We start from the raw sequence: 21,522 nt of genomic DNA, 5'->3' as shown, positions 1-21,522 counted from the left end.
GCCCCCCAGTTCCCCCCTCCCAGTGTCCCCCTCCCAGTGTCTACCCCCCCCAGCCCCCCCCCTCCTCCCAGTCTCTCCTCACCCCCCTATCTCTCCCCCTAGATCCCCCAGTTTTCACCCCCCCCCCCCAAGCTCCCAGCTCTTTTCACCCCCCCCCAGCCCCCCAGTCCCCAGGCCCCCTCCTCAGCCCCCCCAGTTCCCCCCCACTACCCCCTGAGCCCCCCCCAGTTCCCCCACTACCCCCCCCAGCCCCCCAGTTCCCCCTTCCCAGTGTCCCCCACTACCCCCCCCACTACCCCCCCAGCCCCCCAGTTCCCCCTTCCCAGTGTCCCCCAGTTCCCCCTTCCCAGTGTCCCCCACTACCCCCCCAGCCCCCCAGTTCCCCCCCCCAGTTCCCCCACTACCCCCCCAGCCCCCCAGTTCTCCCCCTTCCCAGTGTCCCCCACTACCCCCCCCAGCCCCCCAGTTCCCCCCTTCCCAGTTGCCCCCTACTAGCCCCCCAGTTCCCCCTCCCAGTTCCCCCACTACCCCCCCAGTGTCCCCCCTCCCAGTTCTACCCCCCCCCCCCCAGCTCCCCTCAGTTCCCCCCTACAAGTTCCCCCCCCAGTGTCGCCCCCCCCCCCCCCCAGTTCCCCCACTGCCCCCCAGCCCCCCCCCAGTTCCCCCACTACCCCCCAGCCCCCCAGTTCCCCCCTTTAAGGTTCCCCCTTCCCAGTGTCCCCGCCCCCCAGTTCCCCCCTCCCAGTGTCCCCCACTCCCCCCCAGCTCCCCTCACCCCGCCCCCCCCCAGGCCGCGCGGCCCCTCCCGCCCCGCCCCGCCCCGCCCCGCCCCTCCCCCCCTCCCCCCCTCCCTCCCCTCCCCCTCCCCCTCCCGCTCCGCTGCCGCCCGCTCGGCTCCGAGGCCGCGGCGCTTCGCCATGGCCGCCCCCCCCCTCCGCCGCCGCCGCCGGCCCCCGCCCGCCCCCGCGCTGCCGCCGCCGCCGCCGCCGGTGCTGCTGCCGCTGCTCGCCCTGCTCCTGGCCGGGGCGCCCGGCGGGGCTCGCGGTGAGTAAGGGCGGCGGCAGCGGGCCCGGCCCGGCGGCAGGCACAACATGGCGGCCGGCCCCGCCCCCGCCCGCACCGGGAACCTGGGGGGGGGGGGGGGGACCTGGGGGGGGTAATGGGGGGGGAAACGGGGGGGTTATGGGGGGGATTGGGGGAGCTGGGGGGGCGTATGGGGGCGAATTGGGGGAGATGGGGGGGGCTTAGGGGGGCTCTAGGGGGGGGGGGGCTGGGGGGGAACCGGGGGGGGAATGGGGGTTATGGGGGGGAAACGGGGGGGCTGTGGGGGGAATTGGGGGAGATGGGGGGGGTTTTGGGGGCTCTAGGGGGGAATTGGGGGAGCTGGGGAGGGGGAAATGGGGGTTATGGGGGGAATTGGGAGAGCTGGGGGGGGCCTTGGGGGCTCTAGGGGGGAATTGCGGGGGGGGTTGGGGGGGCTTTGGTTTCCCTAGGGGGGATCTGGGGCACCTGGGGGAGAGCTGGGGGGGGTTGGGGGCTGTAGGGGGGGTTGGGGGGAACTGGGGGGGGGGGTTATTGGGGGAATTGGGGGAGCTGGGGGGGTTTGGGGGGATGCTAGGGGGGAACTGGGGGTACTGAGGGGAGCTGGGGGAGCAATTGGGGGGGTTATGGGGGGGAATTGGGGAAGCTGGGGGGGCTTAGGGGGAACTGGGGGGCTATGGAGGGGAATTGGAGGAGCTGGGGGGGCTTTGGGGGCTCTAAGGGGGAACTGGGGGGGCTGTAAGGGGAATTGGAGGTGCTGGGGGGTTGAGGAGGGGAATTAGGGAGCTGAGGGGGAATTAGGCGGCTGGGGGGGGTGAGGAGGGAAATTGAGAGGTTCTGGGGGGCTGTAGGGGGAACTGGGGCACTGGGGGGGGCTGAAAAGGGGATCTGGGGGGGCTGGAAGGGGTAGTGGGGGAACTGGGGAGCTGGGAGGGGGTAACTGGGGGGCTGAGGAGGGGAACTGGGGGGGTGGGGGAGGGCTATGGGCAGGAACTAGGGGGGCTGGAGGGGAACTTGGGGTCTGGGGGAGCATATTAGGGGGGCTGGGGGGGGAGAACTGAAGGGGGGGGCCTGAGGGGAGAGGTGGGCTATGGGGGGGGGGGGCATGAGGTCAGCTGGGGGGGCTGGGATTGGGGTCTGTTGTTTGTTCGTCGTGGCGTTCCCCCCCCCCTTCGAAAAGGGGGGGCTGCATCGTACAGGGGAGGCCCCAGGGGGGCCTTGGGGTGCAGGGAGGGGGGAGATGGGGGCTGAGGGGGGGGTCTGGAGGCATCACGGGCGTGTAGGGTGTTGGTGGAGCCTTTTGGGGGGGGGGCACAGAGGGGAAACGGGGGCTGATTTGGGGGAATCCTCCGTGTCTGCGAGGGATGTGCCGAGGGATGCTCGGGGAGAGACCGCCGGCCGGGGGGGGCTTCTCCCTGAATGAGAAGGGATGGGGGGGGGGGCCTGGGCACATCAGTGGGGCCTTGTGGGTCCCAAAAAGGCCTCTGGGCCCCCCCCCGATTGTGTGTGTTGGGGGGGAGAAGTTCCCCCATGTCAGCGCAGAGCCTCGGGCACAGACGTGTTGGTGGCCGTGACCAGGCCGAAATGGGGGGGGCCCCGGCCCTTTGCTGGCCCCCGTGCCCCACAGGCTGCAGTGCCCCCTCCTCGGGCCGCCGTTTTTTTTGGCAAAGGAACCTTTCTTTCAAACAAAACAACCCCCCCCAAAAAAAAAAATCGCCACGGCGTTGTTGGCGACTGCAAATATTTGTTTGGAGGGAGGGCAAACTCTTTGTTTCGGCTGCTTGCGGCCTTCGCCGCGCGCCTTTTGCCTTTTCCCCGAGGGGGGGGGGGGAGCGAAAAGTACCACGTTTGTGCTTTTTATTAAAAAAATATCGCCTTTTTTCCTCACGGCGTGGGGTCTGATGCCTCGGGGGGGCACCTGTTGGCAGGGAGGGAGGCCGCGGCCTGGTCGGCCACCGAGGGGCTTCGCTTTTGGGGGGGGGGGGGGGCGATGGCCGCTTGTGCGAGGCCGGTGCCTGTTGCAGGAGGAGCCTTCCTCTCCTCCCCGTCCTCTCGCCTCGTCGTGGCAGGCGCTTCCAGGCGGCTTTCGGGAGGCAACCGCCTCTCCTCGTGCAGATCCGGACTTGTTGGCCTCACCGAGCGGCCCCGCCGGGGCGCTGGACGTGGGCGCCTTGGCGATGCCGGCTCCTCCGGGGTGGAGGTGGCAAAGCTGGGCACCGCAGGAGGCTCCCCACGGGTCTCCCGTCAGGCTTTCCTCCGTGGTTTGCACCGAGCTGCTGCTCGGGGAAAAATAAATATATAAACAAACAGGAAAGGGCCGATTGACCCCGTGCAGCTCAGCGGACCCGTCCGTGCCTTTGATCAGGGCTCCTATTGTTTCCGCCGAGCGCACGCCGGCCATTCGCAGCCACGCTGCCCGGCGGAAAGCTGCGGCCCCGGGGACCCCCAGGGAGCCGCTTTGGGGACCCCAGGGAGGTGTTTCGGGGTCTGGCATCGCGGCCACGGCTCCGCCGGCGCCGCGGCGGGGACCGGAGCCTCCGACCGTGCGTGCGTCGGCTGCTCGAGCAGCCATGATGCGAGCTCGGCGTGCCTCCGGAGCCAGCCAGGGCTGCCCTCGCTGTTGTGCTTTCCGCGAGAGATCTTAGCTGCTTATTTCAGGGTAGGTAGGAAAAAACATCCGAATTTCTGCAGTGCTTGGGTGCTGTAAACCCAACGTGTGCGTTGGTAAATAGAGGGGAAACCTCCCCCCCCCTCCCCACCTCGCTTTCCTTTTTAAAAAGAAAGCGCACGGTGCCCGTGCAGTGATTCTTCCAGGGTGGCTGTAGGTAGGCTTCGTTTTCTGGCCTGAAACAAAGCAAAAAGAGTGGGTTTTGGGAGCAATCTCTCAGACCAGCGGGTTTTATTCTCAACACCTGCTTCGAGTACGTATTTACGCAGATAAATCAGACCAAACGGAGCGGTCCGCAAGTTACATCTTAGAACTTTCCAAGAAAGATTTCTCCAACTGGAAATTAAAAACAGTGTCCAACGAGCATTCTTGAACTCCTTCGGCTCCTTGGCCAGACAGCCCGGATTTTTTTTTCCCCGGGTACGCGGTCGCTGCCAGTAGTGGATGCGCCGGAAATCGCAGTTGCGAAAGGAGTGAAGTCAAAAACGTCAATTCTCTGAACGCCAAGCAAAGTTCACTGGGTGTTGACCGGTGGAAATATGCTCCCCAGCACGCGGCCGGGGCGGTTATCAGCCCGGCGCGGGGAGTTGGTCCGTCTGCTCCTCTCAAGGGAGAAGAAAGCCGCGCTGGCATTCGGCGTTCGCTGGTGCTGAGCCTTTGGAGGCGAGCTGCTGCGTGCGGGCTCTTTGCAGGGGTGGGAGCGCTCTTTTTGTCCGGATTATTTAAGCCCAAGCTTTCCAGCCTCCCTTTTCTTTGTGGATTTTTTTTTTCCCCTTTCTTCGCAGCAGAAAAGCAGACTTTGCTGCACATCGAGGCCCCCTGACAACGGCTGCTTTTCGAACGCTTGCTACCTTCTCTGGGCTTCTTAGAAGTAACCCGTGGCCTGCTAGGTGTTGGGATATCAACGGCACAGTAAGCAGCTGGTTATTTAGACCCCCCAAAAAATGTGCTAGCTGCCTGAGAATGCAGAGTCCTGGAAACCATCAGTGAGGGGCTGTCCATCTGCCTGGCTCGCAGGACTTTGTTCTGCAGCGCTGGTAGGGCATGGGTGGCTCCTGAACTGGTTCCCGAACAAGTCAAAACACAAAATAGGTGTCAGACCGGAGCATGGAGAGGGAGTTTGGAGCCATATGTCTGTTTTCTGGGTTTGAAGAGCAACAGCAGCAGAAATGTCAAGGCTCCTTCTAATTACGCTATTAATGATGAGGCTCCTGTCAATTCGCTTGTTTAAAATTCATTTAAAGCTCTCCTTTTGTGTTACTTGACTAGATGCAAGGAAAACCCTTCTTTAAAGGTGAAAGCACATCCTTCCCTCCCCCCTTTTTTTTTTTCCATTTAGTATGGCTTCTAGTCAGCCAGGATATGTTCTTGTTGGGTTCAGTGCATGCCAGGGGACTGCAGCCAGCTTGAAGAAGTTGGGACTCTTGTTGCTAACTTTAAATATCCTAGTATAATTTTTAGTTTCTGGATGACTTGCATGCAAGTGCTTTTTTTTTTTTTTTTTCATAGCACAGCTAATTTTAACTCTGTTTCATTTAGCAGCAGTGGGTCAGTAGATTTCAGAAGCACCAGCAAGGAACAGAAGAGATGTTGAGATCCGAAAGTAGATGGAGATGCTGATGAGGCAGCGAGATGTAGGGAAGGCGTTCGAGATGGTGGCACTGTATCTGCAGAAGAGCAAATCTTCTGGTTTCTTCTGCCCCTCGGTAGGGTAGCAGGGGCAGCGTGAGCTCTAGAAACGTCCTGGTGCTCACTTTTGGAAGTGGAGGTGTCGGTGAGCTGGCACTGGGGCTCGGAGAAGATGCTGGTGTGCCACATGGCAGAGGCATTTTAGACCCAGACATATCCTGGGTGGGGATGTGGGGGGGTGCCAGTTGTTGACCCCAGGCAGCAGCAGAATTGAGATGAACGTGATGGAAAGAAAATCTTTGTTCCTAAAGACTTCATCAGGGAGCTTTGTGTATTGTCCTCCCTGCTTTTTTTGGAAATGAAGCCTGGATTGTTTTCTTGAAGTATCGTTCTTGGGGTCGTACGGTTGAACGAGGAGCATGCAGAGACTCGGAACAGACCTCAGCTCCCTCGCCGCGTGAGAATGGGTTTTATTTCTAGCCTACTCTTGGGCAAAACCCTCCATGATAATGGTTATTCTTTATTTCAGCACAGCATATAATGAAACCCTGAAAGGTATTTCTTTCTTCCAAGCATGTTTACACATGTCCCTCTTCATTATAGCATCTAAAGAAACAGCAGAGGTACAAACCCAATTGTTTTCCATTTCTCTTGCTAACATTATGCTGCTGCAGCATTAAAACATCACTACCAGATTGGGTCTCATTAAGTTAGGTGCTGTACAGAGACGTAATAAATTGCAGCTCCTGTTCCAGAGCCTTATGAAGGCTCAGAAGTCAGGGGAATCATTGTTCTTCCAGCCTCGATTCAAACTGTTGAAAAAGAACAGCAGCTTACAATCTCGGCAAAAATCTGTTTATCTGGTAAATACGTGGGTGGGCATTGGCAATTTCACCAATGATCATCTTCAGGTTAATTATCTTAATACATCTTGATCAGGTAGCATTTTCCCCCGGGGAAAATGTCATCTTGCGTAGCGCAGCTTTGGGAGATTTGGGGAAATGTACTCCAAGAGGTGGTTTAACACCATTACGTTAGATTTCGCTGTGAAACTTTTCTCCTGTCTAGCTGCGTAGACATCTTGACACATGCATTCCTGTGCGAGAATAAATATGTGCAAAATGAGCTCAGATAGTTGCTGCAAAAAAAAAAAAATTGTTCTTTGGCTGTCAAGGCTTAATATTTTAGCTCCCTGGAGCCTGGAGCTGTAATCCAAGGACCCCCACCTCTGGTTGGGATTCATTTTATGAAAGCAGGTTGTGTTTAGTGGGGGAATTTGGTACGAGGGGGCCTTCTCTTGTTCCCCCCCTGCTGTAGTTAGGGCAGGAGGATGCCCTGGGTTCCGCCGCAGCGAGGCTTTGCTTCGGCGGGGACACGAGCCCGATCCGTCTCTCTTTGGGAGAACAAAGCTTTCATTCTGAGGATCCGCAGCTTAATGCTAGGCTTGTTTAAACAGCTTCGTTTAAGGGCTGGGTTTGTCTCTGAGCAGAATGTCAGGAAGAGCGCGGAGCGGATAGAGCAGGCTCTGCTGCCAACTTCTGCAGCACCTTTCGTGCAGACTCATCCCCAGGCGCTCCTGCGAGAGGGGAGCGAACCGCCCCAGCGCTCTGAACTGCTCTTTTGTTTTCCTCTGCCCGATCTATTTTCTTCGGCCCGGTCGGTTTCTTTTATTAAGTAGATTATATGTTTTGCTCAATAGGAGCTTTTCTTCCCGAATAAAAGGAATGCTGTTTGGCATGAAAGATTCTTTCCTTCGCTCCTGGCTCCTGCTTTGCCCGGGCGTCCCCGGCTGCTCGCGGGAGCCCCGCGGAGACGCCTGGCGTGGGGCTCTGTACCTGTCGCTTTTCCGTCCCCCATCCAAAGGAAAAGAACGTCTGCGTGTTCCTGGCTCCCAGTGCTACTGATATGTGAAGAATTTTCCCTTCTGGTTAATCAAACCTGAAATGCAAGCCCTGCGCAGGGGCTGCCCTGTAATTGTGCTGGCTGACAGAAGCCCGGGCTCCGGCACCGCCGCAGGACCGGCCCTCGGTGGGTGATGCCTGGGGAGGAATTCGGCTCCGGGCGATGGCAGGCCTGGAGCTGGGCTCTTGCGTGATACAGGTGCAGGCAGAATTGGCTCCTGGCTGCTCAAGGGAGGCTGGAGCTGGACTTCGGGGTCTACCAAGGACTTAATAAGCCCTAAAATTGGAGGGCGCCTGCCTGCAGCCCTCCCGTGGCCACCTGGAATGTCTGGAGGGCCCCTCGAGGGTCTCGTGGGTGGCGCAGCAGCAGCACACGTGCCTGCTGGAGTCTTCATTTCCTTTGTTCACGCTGCTCTCCTTACCCTAGGGGTTTTGGAGAACCGCTGTTAAAAAAAAAAAAAAAAGAAGCAGCCGGCTCGGAGGGGGAGCGCGTCAGCTGGCGGCACCCCAAGGGGGAAACGAGGCTTTGTGGGGCTTACCCCTCCTTGGGAAGAAACTTTGTCTTTCTGCCCAGAACAGATAAGGATCTTTTGTCTCCGGTCCCCTGTGCACGGGGGTTTTGGTATCGGGGGTTTTGGTATCATACCTTGCAGGTAGACCGATTGCTTTGTGTTTGTGATGTTGTTTTTTGTTGTTTTTTTTTTTTAACTCTGCAAATGAAACCGAGAGGATACAGCCGGTGCCTCAGCTTTTGTTCTTGAAAGGATGCTTAGTTTCGGGCCAGATATGGAAGAAAGAAAAAGTTTACAAAACCAGCTTTATTAGAGCACTGAAGTGTTTTGTTTACTTTTGAGCTTCTGGAAGTGAAATCGCCGTAGCCTTAATCTTTGACTTAGAAATGAGACTAACAGGAACCAAGTTCGGTTTTACTGCATCTAAATCAAGTTGCAAAGAGCCTGCATGGTGAAACGTGTTGCTTAAATGATTTTAATTTATACCTTGAGGTTTTGATAAAGTAATAAAGGAGATGCTTTAAAACGCTGTTTCCTTTTAAGTAGACTTGAAGGTAGGAATGTGCCCTGGCTGCTCTCTCCTTTCTCGTGTTTTCCTAAAAGCTCCATTACAGCCAACCTTTGTTCCCCCGAGCGTGCGTGTCTTTTGGAAGACCTGTCCTTTCCCTGCCCCGCTGACCACTGGAAAGCGGCGTGCTCAGAGCTGCGGGGCGGGCGGGCGCAGGGGGCTTCCCTTCGTGAACATCCCCCTGTAAAAGCCGAGCGATCCTTGGGTACGGTGTGCTCGGCTCTCCTCCGTAGGGCTCGGTCTTGGGGTCATCCCCGTCTGTTTTCTGTCCTACGTCCCTTTTCTTTGGCTTGTGCTAAGCACAGAGTAATAAGCTACAATTGCTTACGGCACTTTTTAAAGCCGTCTCGCTCAGCAGCTCTTCTGTATTTCACTGGCTTTTTAGTGCTGCTTTAGTTTTGGATCTGTTGGTTCAAACCCACTTGTGCCTGCATTTAGCCTCTCCGAAATACTGCAGCCTGCCTCGGAGCTGTTGAGCAGCACACAGCAACAGCTAGGAAATGAAGAGCGCAGTGTCCAGAGAGAATTGAGTGAGTAGCAACATAATTAGCCTAACTGATTTACCTAGGACACTGGAGATAAGGGATAACGGGTGTCTTCCTCCCAAACAAACCCCAAAGAAGTTGGTCAGGACCTGCTTATTTTCCCTTCGGCTCACGGTGCCCCCCGCAGCCCGACTCTGCTGCGCGTTGGCTGGGAGCAAAGGGGCTCTTCCCGGGCCGTGAATATCCCTGGAGGTTTGGTAAACGTGCAGATGGCAGCGATGGTGCTGACGGAGGGCTCTGCGCTCCCCCTGCCCCGCAGGAAGGTGTCTGACACACACGAGCATCTTCATGACTTTCGTGCGTGTCCTGCCGCTGGCAGAGCACAAACAGGCGGAGAGGATTTAGCTGCCGGGCTGGGGAGAGTTAACCGTGGCGCTTGTATCTTTTAAAACCCTTCTTCAAACCCTCTCTACCTGAAAGACCATTTCTGCAGCGGGTAAGTACATGTTTCTGAATCCCTCCGGGGAGGCTGAGAGATCTGATGAAAGCCGAAGGAAAAAACTGCGTGCTGCTCTCCAAGCCCCACCCTTCTTCTTGACATTGTTGTACTCGCTCTTTGTTCCCAACCGTGGCGATGCCTGGGGATTTGCTTACAGTTTTTCAGGCAGCTTGAGAAAAGCACAGTGACGGCTGGGAGGCCGAAAAATGTGGGAATCCGCCTCGGAGTGTCTCCTTCGCTCTTTACCCAAATAATGTTCACGGAGAGCAGGCAGAAAGCCAGGAATGTATTTGACCCAAGGTAGCGTCTCGGATCGGGAAAGCGGTTACTAAATAAGTGACCGATCTGGTTGGGTGCAGCACGCTTGGCTTGTGGAGTCGGTTTGGGTTTTGGGTAGGCACCTGCCAGCTGCCCGTGGAGGCGGATGCCCCTCGCTGGCCTGTGTCGGGCAGCTCGTCCGTGGCGTGGCCGAGGCCTGTGCAGGGCATTTGGGTGCGATCGGTGCGCCAGGAGGAGCGAGCGCTCTGCCTCGGTTTGCATTCCGACCCTAGGTCGGACTGGGAGTGGGTCTTGGTAGAACGTAGCCTAGTTTGCAGGGATGACTTGGGTCATCTCTGCTAATGGTTGGTTGCAATAAGGGCAAGACGAGGGCAGTGCCACCAGTCACCTTCTGGAAAGGCGTTGGTCTTCCACGTTGCATTCGGTGCTCAAGGCAGGTTTTTGCGTCTACAGTACCAAATATGACTTGTTCTGCTACCAAAGCCAATTCTTCCCGGACCTAAGAATGGCCTGTTCCCTCTGAAGTGGGCAGACTGGGGAAGAAAGTTTTCTTTTTGCTTGAACGCCTGGTCTCTGGCGAGTTTTAAGGAGCTGATCTTGTTTTGATTTCTGCAGCTTTGACATGTTTGTGCTCCGACTGCAAACAAGCAAACTCCACGTGTGAAACGGACGGCGCGTGCATGGTGTCCGTCTTCAACCTGGACGGCGTCAAACATCACGTTCGGACCTGCATTCCTGAAGCAAAACTGATTCCTGCTGGGAAACCCTTCTATTGTCTGAGTTCAGAAGATCTGCGTAATACTCACTGCTGCTACTCCGATTTTTGCAACAAAATTGATTTAATGGTTCCCAGCGGTGAGTAGAGAGCTAAATAAGTCGTCTGTTTGAAGTGCAGAGGATAGAAGCTGTCCGTTTGGGATCGGGAATGAGGTGTTCTCGGCACTGTTTTCACTTTTTCCCTTAGGTTGCTGTGTGAACTCGAGCGCTTGGCTTATTCCCTTGATTTGTAAAGTGGAAATAATAACAAACTACTTCAAATTAAAATGTGAAGTTGCTTGAACTCCCCTGTGGCAGACAAAATGTCACCAGATGATGAGGTTGTACTTAGGGTAGGAGAAGCTTCCAATGTTTGGTTGTGTTTTTCCTCCCCCCACCTTCACTCAGCAGCTCTGTGTTATGAGACTCCTCTCGCCTTATCAGCCCTGCTGCTGATAGCCGCACAGGCCCCTGAAAGCAACAGCAGATACGTTCATCTGCAGTTAAATTTGAGCTTCTGCTGCATGGTGCTCTGTGTCTGCGATGGCCTGAGGTCAGTGCATGCTTCCTGGGCACGGCTCGGATCCCTTTTCCGGCGCTGCCTTGCACTGCAGCCTGCCTTTTATCTGATAGATTTGCTTTCCTTCCTTCAGGACCGCAGATCTTTTCAGTGATGAGGCACGAGGATGGGAACGGTGCAGCAGCTTTGGAGGAAAGCGTGTGGGGTGGAGGGGTGCCCGAATTCTGAATAAGCATAGAGGAAGCAGCCCTGCCTTTGAGTGAGGGTGTGGGAAATGGCTGCTGCTTTCCAGTTCTTGGGACAGAGAAGGCACGCAGTACTTCCTCATACCTTGTTCCTCTCCTTTTTGGGCTGATATTTAGGGGGTCTGGTAAAGACTGCAGTACCCATTTTCCTTGGGTGCAGTAGGGGAAGTCCTATTTGTTCTCAAGACAAGTAATTGCTGTCTTTGTGTACAAGTCTTCATTGGCTATTGCAGGACAAAGGGGACAGAGGCAGAGCTGAGTCCTTACTTCTGGTTGTTTGGTGTTTTTTTCCCCCACTTGGAGAGTTTCAGTGGAAGGTAGTATGCAGGCTCTTCTAGCAAAGGTGGCCCAGAACAGGCTCCCACCCCCTTTTAAATAGCAGGTGCTGTAACCCCCGATGCCACAAATGAAGCACCGTCATCTTTTGTGGGTTTTCGCTGTAGTTTGCCTGCCTGGTGAATCGATCATTCCCATGTTACTGCTGTTATTTGATGTGTCCTTTACCATCCTGGCGCAGCAAGCTAAAATAGTCTTGGCTCTGAGAGGATAATTAAAACACAAGAAGAAGGTCCTTAAAGAACACTGAAGGAGTGACAATTTTCTGAAAGAGCCTGTGTTTTTTCTCCTCCCTTTTTCTCTCAAGGGCACCTGAAAGATAACGAACCCCCATCCAGCTGGGGTCCTGTGGAGCTGGTGGCGGTGATTGCTGGACCTGTCTTCCTCGTGTTTGTGGTCATGATCATCGTCGTCTTTGTTTTTCACCACCACCAACGAGTCTATCACAATCGTCAGCGGCTGGATATGGAAGACCCCTCTTGTGAGATGTGCCTGTCGAAGGATAAGACTTTGCAAGACCTAGTCTATGATCTCTCCACCTCCGGCTCTGGCTCAGGTATTAAGATACGACTGGAAATGACCTGGTAACGTGTAGTTGTAATGGAGTAGTCTGTTCTGGCTCTAGTCCTCACAGCTTTGCACTGGTGGAAGGTCCTTGCCTCATCAGCCTGTTCAGGTTGCCTTGTCATGAGTAATACGGAGGGCATATTTTAGTTTCGGTCATGCAGCAGACTCTGTAACGTCAGTGTCCAGTGCTTAGACTAGGTAAGAGCAATGGTTTAACTCCTCCTTAACTGGCGATGTGTAAAAACAGCTTTGTGTGGCTTTCCTCCTTGTCTGCAAAAGCATAACTCACACGGCTGCATTTATTTCAAATTTAGCCCTGAAATTGGATTTGGGTTGGAAACAGATGTTAATTGCTAACCTGTGGGTTATTGGCTTTCAAAAGGGGGTGCAGGGTTTCACCTGCATCAAATCGGGCAGGAATATAGGAGAGATTCCAGCAGCTGAAAATGTTAGTGTGCAAATGCTCTTTGTGCAGCCTGTTTCATCCCAAAGAGTCCTTGGGTATTTCAAAGTGAACAGTGTGTTCGTGAAGCATACGGTGTTCACTTTCGTAGCAGTTAAAAGAAGTCATTCCTAGAATAGCTAGGGGAGTAATCATTTTATTCATGGCTTTTGAACTATGAAAGCAGTTAGGTTAAAAAAAAAAAAAAGAACACACAAAACACTGAATTTTACAGCAGATGGAAACTGTAGGATAATCCACAGAGGCAGAGAATATAGCAACCTGATATTCAACCAGGGAATAAACCTTCAGCACCACATCTGCTATATATAAAGTGTTTAGGGATCTCTTCTGTACTCACGGTCCGCAGGTGAGCTCTGTAACTTACGTAAGAGGTGGCAACTTCGTTGGGACTGCTTTCTTAAGAGAAGTTCGGGGAATTTACTGCTTTTTAGCAGAGTCTGTCTTCGAGTTCCCCTCTCCATATTCAGGCTAAAGTTTCTTTGATCTGCTGTGGAGCTGTAGTTCCCTGACTGCTGAATGCCTAATCACTGGTGGTTTGCAAGCTACTTCAAAGCGATATGCAGATGCTTCCGGAGCAGCCAAACGGTACATCCTACAAGGCACAGGAGCTACCACCGTTTGCTGTTTTGGGTCTTAGGCAAGCCGAGCGTTATCAAATGCAGAGCCTTCTAGGTTTGATAATGCTCCGCTTCAGACTCCAGGGCTTCAGGAGTTTCTTTTGCTGCAGCAGACATTCAGTTCTCCATTTTCTTGTTCATAGGCTTGCCACTTTTTGTCCAGCGGACCGTGGCTCGGACAATTGTCCTTCAGGAGATCATCGGCAAAGGCCGCTTTGGGGAAGTGTGGCGTGGCAGATGGCGTGGAGGTGATGTGGCTGTAAAAATCTTCTCTTCACGTGAGGAGCGTTCCTGGTTTAGGGAAGCGGAAATATATCAAACCGTTATGCTGCGACATGAGAACATCCTGGGATTTATTGCTGCAGATAACAAAGGTAAAATGTTCCCCAGTCCTGCGAGCAGAGACTTTATTAGTATGTAGTCTGCTTCTAGGAGTTGTTTCTTCGCTTGGATTTGCAGTTAAATGGTTAAAGGAAACCATCAGCGTGCTTTTCAAATACTCTACATATTCAACTGTTTCCCACCAAAGGATGGTAAAATTTACTGCTGTTGTTGACTCACTTGCCCCCAGGTTGTCTGTTGAGCTGCAGCCTTACCCGGTAGTTCTCTGTACCAAAAAGAAGGGGTGCAGGATGCTCGGGGGTTTTGTTCTGTCCCTGCATTGTACCCATCTGAGCGCAGTCTCCTTCCTGCTGCAGATAATGGAACGTGGACTCAGCTGTGGCTTGTCTCTGATTACCACGAGCACGGATCTCTCTTCGACTACCTTAATCGATACACGGTGACTATTGAGGGGATGATCAAGCTTGCCCTGTCTGCTGCGAGTGGGCTGGCCCATCTACACATGGAGATTGTGGGCACTCAAGGTAAGAGCAAAGTCTGGGAAGATGCTGGGAGTTCTTACTGGGAGAATAAAACAGAATTGCTTTCTTTTGGTCAGTATTCACCAGCAACGGACTGATTGTTTTTGCTGGCAGTGGAGTGTGTTCGCCTTCCTTCTGGGAATTAGACCAGCATTTCACATCTGCATCCTAAAATTGGTGCTGCTTGGGTGGGAAGTTAGCACAGGCAGCAGCAGTTATAAACTCCTTAAGTCCACATAAACATGCCTGGTGCCTGGGATGGAGTTTATGTCCCTCTTGAGGCCTCTGGATGCTACTGCATCAGCAGTACCTCTGAAGCGTAAATGGAGCCTTTGCAAGCCATAGGCGGGCAGCACTGCTCTTTTTTTCATCACTGAAGTGTATCCAAACAGGAAAATGTGTTGCAACACTGAGAATTTAAATAATGCCGTGAATCCAGTCCTGCCTCTGTGCAATTGAGGCTAACGGATCTCACCAGACCTTGATCCCTACTACTTGTTGTTTTGTCCTGTTAGGAAAGCCTGGCATTGCTCACAGAGACTTGAAATCCAAGAACATCTTGGTGAAGAAGAATGGCACGTGTGCCATCGCTGACCTTGGCCTGGCCGTCCGGCACGATTCGGTTACGGATACGATTGATATCGCACCGAACCAAAGGGTCGGAACCAAACGGTAGGGGAGCAGCATTCCTGGCCGGCATTCGAAGGCATCGCAGTTTGACTGAGAAATGCCTGAGCTGCTGTTTAGCGCTGGTGAAATTTTCTGTCTTAAATATTTCCAGTGTCTTGCAGAGTGTCAGCATTGTGCTCAGAACTGGTGTCCCTTCGTCTCTGGGTGCCATCGGGCTGAGAGGTGTAGGCCAGCTTTGTAAACTCAGCACCAGGGAGCTCGTTACAATGCTTGACAACACGCTTGGTATTCTCAGAAGCCTTTTGGGGCCTGTTGTCTGGAGCTTGATGTGCTTTTTGGATGTTTTTGCCTCTTTCTCAACGATTCTCTTTAGAGTTTTGTTCACTCCATTGGACTGTTGGGCCCAGTTCTGTACTGATTAAGACCGCACGATACCCAGCTTCATCTGCTGAGAAGTGCTGTGAGGGAGAACTTGCCATTTACTGTCTTAGAGTGAATCCCCTCTCCAAACTAACATGCTGAACCCTTTCTGTTCTGCAGATACATGGCACCTGAAGTCTTGGATGAAACCATTAACATGAAGCATTTTGATTCATTTAAGTGTGCCGATATCTATGCTTTGGGCTTGGTCTACTGGGAGATTGCTCGAAGGTGCAACGCAGGAGGTAATACCCATTCAGGTGCTTGTGCCAACAGCCTGGCTTGCATCTGGCTTTCCCAGCCTCGATGGTCTCTGCTGGTTGGGTGTTGGAGGCCCTGGAGCACGGGGCTGCGGGAAGATACGTCCATGTGCGTTGCTACCAAGGGAGTCAACAAAAGTGACCCAAAGCTCCTGTTAAGACTGGCCTTTGTGGGGAAGTGGGAGTTAATATTCTGGGCGGTGTCTGTTCTTTTGGATGGATTTTTAAGTAAGTGGTGGTGCCAGTCCGGTGGCTAACTTTCTTCCCCTTGAATTGGTATGAATGAGTGACTTGGCACGTCCAGCTGCGAGCAGGAGCGCGGTGCTGTCATGTGTGCAGCAGTCCTGCCAACTGCAGCTCAGTCGAGGTTCCTCGACCCTTCCTCTGTGGTGGGAGGTGTCGATCGCAGCACGCTGACTCTGTTCCAGTTTGGGCAGCTGTATTTTATTTCCCTGAATTTTTCTTGTAAACTCGAATCCCAGATTCTTCGTTTCTGTTCTAAATAACTGCGAAGCGTTGACGCATCTCAGCAGTGAGTCATATAGTCTAAACCAGAATCAGTCTGCCTTCAGTGAGCTCTGTGGGGATGATCCATTCGCCCAGGAATTGCATTTCCCCTTCTCTTTCCTTCAGGTATCCATGAAGAATATCAGCTTCCATACTATGACCTTGTACCCTCTGATCCTTCGATTGAGGAGATGCGGAAGGTTGTATGTGACCAGAAATTAAGGCCTAACATCCCAAACTGGTGGCAAAGCTACGAGGTAAGATCTGCTTTCGCCTTCACGTTCCCTTTTCCCCTGGATAAGGTGAGTAAAGAGCGGGTAGCGTAGGCTGAGCTCTGGTTTTAGGAGGGGCAGAGGGCTGTGCCTGCCTCAGCTGGGCAGCCGCAGCCCGGCAGGCTCTCCTGGGGTCGAGGAGAGGACTGATGTCTGCCCTTGTTTCTTGCCTAGGCACTACGGGTGATGGGTAAGATGATGCGAGAGTGCTGGTACGCCAACGGAGCGGCTCGACTCACCGCCCTCCGCATTAAGAAAACCCTCTCACAGCTCAGTGTCCAGGAAGATGTGAAAATCTAGGCTCTGAGCCCCAGCATGAGGAAACTGCACAAAGCTGCCATGCTAGAGTAGACGTGTGATGGAGGCCTACCTCGTGTTTCTGCCCAATCTACTGCTACCAACCAGACAGCGTGACCTACAGGCTGCTAGGTGGGGTGACGGAGCCTCTTGAATTGCTCTCTTCCCTGCTTGGGTATGAAACAATCAGAAACCTTTTATGATCACCTCCTGACAGCGTGAAGACTTGAGAGGGACTTACCTGAGGGATCTCAGCCATGATCGTAACTCTTGTTTCTTTAATGGAAATCCCTGTAAAGTTCAGTGCGCGTGACGCACCCGTTGGCAGTGTTTGAGGCCGGGGTGCTAGGTGCTGGGAGTGGGAAGGGAAAGGGAAGGTTTTCTTGCCATGCTCTGAGGGTTTTCCAAGGACTGGCACATTAATGCAGAAAAAGCATTGCAAAACAAATGGTGCTCCCTTCTGAGAGGCTGAGCCTGAACAGTTGATCAGCTTCATGAAACCATTTCCCTCCTTTTTCTTAAGCTTGAAAAATTCTAAGTCAAAAAAAAACAAAAATCTGACTGGCTGTCAGTGTGCGCAATGGTGTATGCATGCGCAAGGTGCGCGTGTCCCCTGTGCCTGTTCATCTCCTTCCGTAGACGTGCAGTGTCTGCCCGTAGGGTGGCTCATCTCCGTTCGTGCTTTCTGTGCATGTGCAAATCTAGAGTGTCCTTTTTTTGAGCTGTGCGTGCTGGTGCTCTCCTTGTTCTGTAGTGAGCGTTGTCTGGCTTGGACAGGCTGCTTAGAACCAGATCCTTGGCTCTCCGATGGGTGCTGTGGCCTTGCCGCCCGTTCGCCGGCTGCAGGAACTTCCCATCAGGTTGCCTCACTGCCACCCCCTCCCTTTTTTAAGACAAAACAAACGAGGAACTGACTTCGCTCCCGGAGTCCGGGCTTTTTGCCTTGAGCCCCTGGGGTTTGAATTCTTGGTAGCGTGGAAGGAAAGCCGGGGGAGATGCCACAGAGCTGAGATGCGTGTCAGAGACGGAGCAGGCACTGCGCCCGGCTGGAAGGAGATCAGGCCGTGGGGAAACGCAGGAGACCGTTCTTGTAGGAACGCGATTCCTGAGTCCACCGTCGAGGCACCCTTGCAGGAGCGCTCTGCGGCTTGGGGCAGACCGCGAGGGGCCGGGTGTCTGGCGCTGCTCTGCACCTCCTGAGAGGCACTCAGCACTTCGCAGGATCTGACGGCGGGGTGTGGGTTTGGAAATCAACGTCCATCTTTTTAATATACATATATAAATATCTCATAATCTGGAAGTGGCTGTGTATAACTTGTGGGGTGGGGGGAACTGCATGACTTTTATTTTGATTAAATGCCGAATCAGGGTGAGGTAGAGTTGGTTCGACTGTTGTCTGCAGCTGGGCCTAGCAAAACCAGAAGTAGCTTGAGGACTGAGTCTGTCGTGCTGACTGCAGCATCAGAGGCAATCTGGGAAGTGCTGGTTGTTGGTTAGGTCAGTATCTATGGTATATAACTCTGAAGCCATAACTTTTAACTGGAGTGGTTTTGATTATTTTTTTTATTATTATTTTCTGGGAGGGCCTGGATTTTAACTTTTTTTAATGTTGTTAATTCTTTATAAGAGAAGAAAAAACAATCTATAATTATTACCTCTTGACCTGTTTGTTTGTAAAGAAATCACTGCAAAAAAAAAAAAAAGAAAAAAAAAGAAAACCAAATGCACACAGCTCGATTTACACTGGAACTGTTTCTACTCAAACCTTGCGCCTGTTCTGTAAGGTGAGGTTTCATCTCTGCTCCGGCCGCCGGGGTTAATTTTTTTTTTTAAACACTCTGTTCTTGCTGTCTGTGTATCTGTCTGTGTGTCTGTCTTTCCCCAGACCCCCAATCTTGTCTGTGACTGTATCTGTGTAAAGTGAGGAGTGTTTTTTTTGCATCGTGTTTGGAGCCATTTTGCATCCTCCCATGGATTTTTAGCTGTCGGGCAGCACGAGGCTGCCTCGGGAGGGCCTGGTTCATGGAGCAGCGTGGAAGTGTGCGCTTTGTGAATGTACAGCTTCCCTTCCCTTCCCGATTTGTTCTGACTCGTTTCCCAGCCAGAGGTTACCTTGTGTCTCCAGTACCGTCCGTCCCTTAACCAAACCCTTCTGCATTTAGAAACGGCGGTGGTGGGCACTTCACAGAGAACCCTAAAGACTCTCCAGCTGCTGTAACGGGACCCTGGCGATGGCCCCATCCCAGCGGGTTGGGGAGGAAGTCTTAGCTGAGACTGTGAAATAAACTGCCGTAGGAAAGCCCATCACGCCGGTAGGTACGTCTGCCGCGCGCTCCCCTGCGAGCGCCGCGCGTTCTCCTTTCAGAGTACGAGTCTCCTGTCCCTGTTAACCGTGCAGGCTGCTTCTCGAGGACACTAAATCAGCTACGTAACTTGCACTGATTCACTCACCCGCCCCTCCAACTGTAGCCACACATGCATCTGCCTCAGCGCTAAACCAAACAGCGGAGCGGATCAAGTTAGAAGGGGTGAGGGCAGGATGGCAGGGCATCCCCTACAAGGAGGAGTAGAGAAGCCTTGTTTTTTGTAGAGAAATGCCATCAGAAGATACTCAAAACTGAGTAGGATCTGAGGTGGGAACGCTGACTATGTAGCATTTATCCAGCACTTTTCATGCAAAACATGTGCCGGGGAGGTGCAGTGCTTACTTAGCTGACTGGTAGCAAACATAGGAATCACTGCCCGGCTCTGAAATGTGCCCGGCTCAGGTGGCTGCAGCAGCTGTTTAAAAAAATGCAACACTACAGACAGTTCAGGACAAGAGGCTGACGCCGCAGCAGTTGGAAGCGAGGAGGGGAGACGTCAGATACTCGCGAATCGCCTTGGGGAGGGGCAGAGGTACAGAGCTCGTGCTTCTTGTCTGTGGCGCAGGGTTAATCGGTGGTACGCTGGCTTCAGAACAGATCTCATGGTACTTAATCTGCCCCTTTTATTTGTTTGGTTTTGTATATTTTATTAGAAATGGACTGTAAAATAGCCACTTAGACACTTTACCTCTTCAGTATGCAAATGTAAATACAATGTAATATAGGAAATCTTTTGTTTAATATAAAACGAGGCTGTCGATTTCTGCTGTACATTATTAAAAGTTTGTTTTATTCACGTGAGGTGTTGGAGTCTCTCGCTGTTTGCTGCGGAGGGGTGGGAACTGAGCGGCCAGGACCCAGGTGGGTGCTGTGGGGTGAAGCTGCCGGTGCTGTGGGGCAGATGGAGGGGGTGTCTCGAATCCAGGAGCTCTGTGCTCCAGCCTGTCCCCCAGCTTTTCGGCTGTTTGCTGAAAGCCGGCAGCAACCCAGACATCTGTTGTTCTTCCCTGGGAGGAGACCAGACCAGAGCCACTTGGGGTCAGCTCTGTCCCTGCCCTGCCTGGTGGCACTGGCGTGAAGCTGGGGCTGCTATCTGCCAGAGGAACAGCCCCCTGAGCCCCAGAGATAGCCAGTGGGGCTTGCTAAAACAATCTCCCCAGCACCCTGCTCAGCACATCTCAGCGGTGAACGTTCCCATCGCTGGCCCCGATGCAGCTTCTGATGTCCGCGGTGCAGTCAGATGTCCCGATGGCAGCGCAGGTGAGACGAGGGGGCAGAGGAGGATTTCCAGCCCAGGCAGGGCTCGGGAGCTCTCCCCCTCCGGGTCCAGGGACCAGGAACAGGAGGGTGTATGCACAAGAGGCATCTCTCCGAGGCAGCCCCTGGGCTGGTGCCTCTATGCCCACGTGGGCACGCGGCTTCTGAGGAGGATAAATGGCAGCCCAAACTGCTCCCCGTGAAAATCCTGTTTGCTTGGAGGGCAACTGGTGCTCCTCAAACTGCCTGGGCTAATTCCCCCTAATTAGAGCCTCCTGTTAATGAGCATGTGAGTGGATCAAGGGGAAAATCCGCCGGTGTCTGGGGTCCCCTGTGGTCTCAGGCTAACGGCATCGGTGCGGCACGGAGGGGCAGCCGCCAGCTGGGCTCACCCAGCTTTGTTTGCAGTCCCTGCCCACGGCCCCGGGTCTGCCGCAAAAACAAGCCTGTTCCAAAAAAAACGAGGCACTGGGTGAGCTGAGTGAACGCTTTTTTGTTTTGTTTTGTTTTGTTTTAAAGCGAAATCTGCCTTTACCTTTCTTCTAGGAAATGAGACAACAGAGGTCTGGGGTGGCTTGGGATGGAGGGGGCGATGCAGTCATTGTGCAGTATTAGGCAAACTTTTTGTGCCTTTTCTGCCCTTTGTAGCTCTCTGGGCACACGAGTGCTGCTCTGCATGTAAACCTGTGTGTTTTAAATACATTTTTCCTTAGTGACCTGCTTATTGGACTGGCTAAGGCTCAGAATACGGTGGTTTTCACTGGGCATTAAGCACATGCTGGTGCTTTTTCAGGCGGGTCCCTCTTGAATTCAGAGCTATAAAGCTACTGTGTTGACTCTATTGAGGGGCAAACCATGCTCCCCAGGTTTCATACTCTCAGGTTGGTTGTAAACGTTCTTGTTATGCTTACGCTATGTTTTGGGACCCAAATTTCTCTGTGGGCCCTGCCTGTTGAAAAATGCGCCTGCTTCGGCCTAGTTGTGTGTCAGTCGCACATCCACATCGGTACCAGCTTAACCGTAGTGCCTGGTACTGGAGAAAAGTCAGCTGCACTGCTACAGGGGGTCACACTTTTTGTCCCGATACCTTCAAACGAGGCCATTTCAGGAACTGTGAGTAATTCTCGTGGAGAAACAAAGGTTTATGTACCCAGCGTAAACAGACCCATGCCTGCTTCATGCCAGGGAAGGAGAGAAGTGGACATCTCGTTTTTTCTAGCAACACGGACTCTTCTCGAACAGTATTTTTGGCAGGTGCTGCCCTATTCAGTGTTCTCCCGGGCGCTGTTTACTTAAGGCTGGTATAAACCAGGGCAGGGGGCGGCCCCACGACACAGAAAATGGAGGGGAAAGGGGGGAGCCCAGCTCAGCCCCCCCAGGGGCTTCCCCTGCTTCCCTTCTCCCCTCCTCGGCCTCCGCCTCCTCCCGCCTGCTGCTGGGCCCGGGGCCCTGCCCTGAAGCCCCCTCCCCGGGGCTGGGAGGGAGCAGGGCCCTGCCGGGGGGGCAGGGAGGGGGCCGGGGGGACCCCCAAATCCGCCCCGCTCCCCGCTGAAGCGGGCCC

At 53.8% G+C, this 21,522-nt stretch overlaps 1 protein-coding gene across 2 annotated transcripts; it reads left to right on the top strand.

Annotated features, from left to right (window-relative positions):
* The first annotated feature begins 887 nt into the window (after positions 1-887).
* On the top strand, positions 888-19,500 carry ACVR1B (activin A receptor type 1B). Of its 2 annotated transcripts, none has more exons than XM_066985470.1 (9): positions 888-1,044; positions 10,198-10,437; positions 11,747-11,995; positions 13,233-13,463; positions 13,788-13,955; positions 14,468-14,624; positions 15,123-15,247; positions 15,896-16,026; positions 16,216-19,500. In XM_066985470.1, the coding sequence occupies exons 1-9, from the start codon at positions 918-920 to the stop codon at positions 16,339-16,341; spliced, it is 1,554 nt and encodes a 517-aa protein (XP_066841571.1). In that variant the 5' UTR covers positions 888-917; the 3' UTR covers positions 16,342-19,500. The 2 variants fall into 2 exon arrangements, with proteins under 2 accessions (XP_066841571.1, XP_047908833.1); XM_048052876.2 differs by lacking the exon at positions 888-1,044 and adding an exon at positions 7,735-9,603.
* Positions 19,501-21,522: the final 2,022 nt, after the last annotated feature.

Source organism: Anser cygnoides, chromosome 32 (genome assembly GCF_040182565.1).
Source record: "Anser cygnoides isolate HZ-2024a breed goose chromosome 32, Taihu_goose_T2T_genome, whole genome shotgun sequence".
NCBI classification, from domain to species: Eukaryota; Metazoa; Chordata; class Aves; order Anseriformes; family Anatidae; genus Anser; species Anser cygnoides.
Note: the sequence above shows the minus strand (reverse complement) of the source record. Positions and strands in the feature narration are given on the sequence as shown.

Excerpts from the sequence above, each read along its gene's own strand:
- ACVR1B (XM_066985470.1), top strand. The coding sequence starts at position 918 with ATGGCCGCCCCCCCCCTCCGCCGCCGCCGCCGGCCCCCGCCCGCCCCC. Across the intron at positions 15,248-15,895 it reads TCGAAGGTGCAACGCAGGAG|GTATCCATGAAGAATATCAG; the intron begins GTAATACCCATT and ends TCTTTCCTTCAG. Across the intron at positions 16,027-16,215 it reads ACTGGTGGCAAAGCTACGAG|GCACTACGGGTGATGGGTAA; the intron begins GTAAGATCTGCT and ends TTTCTTGCCTAG.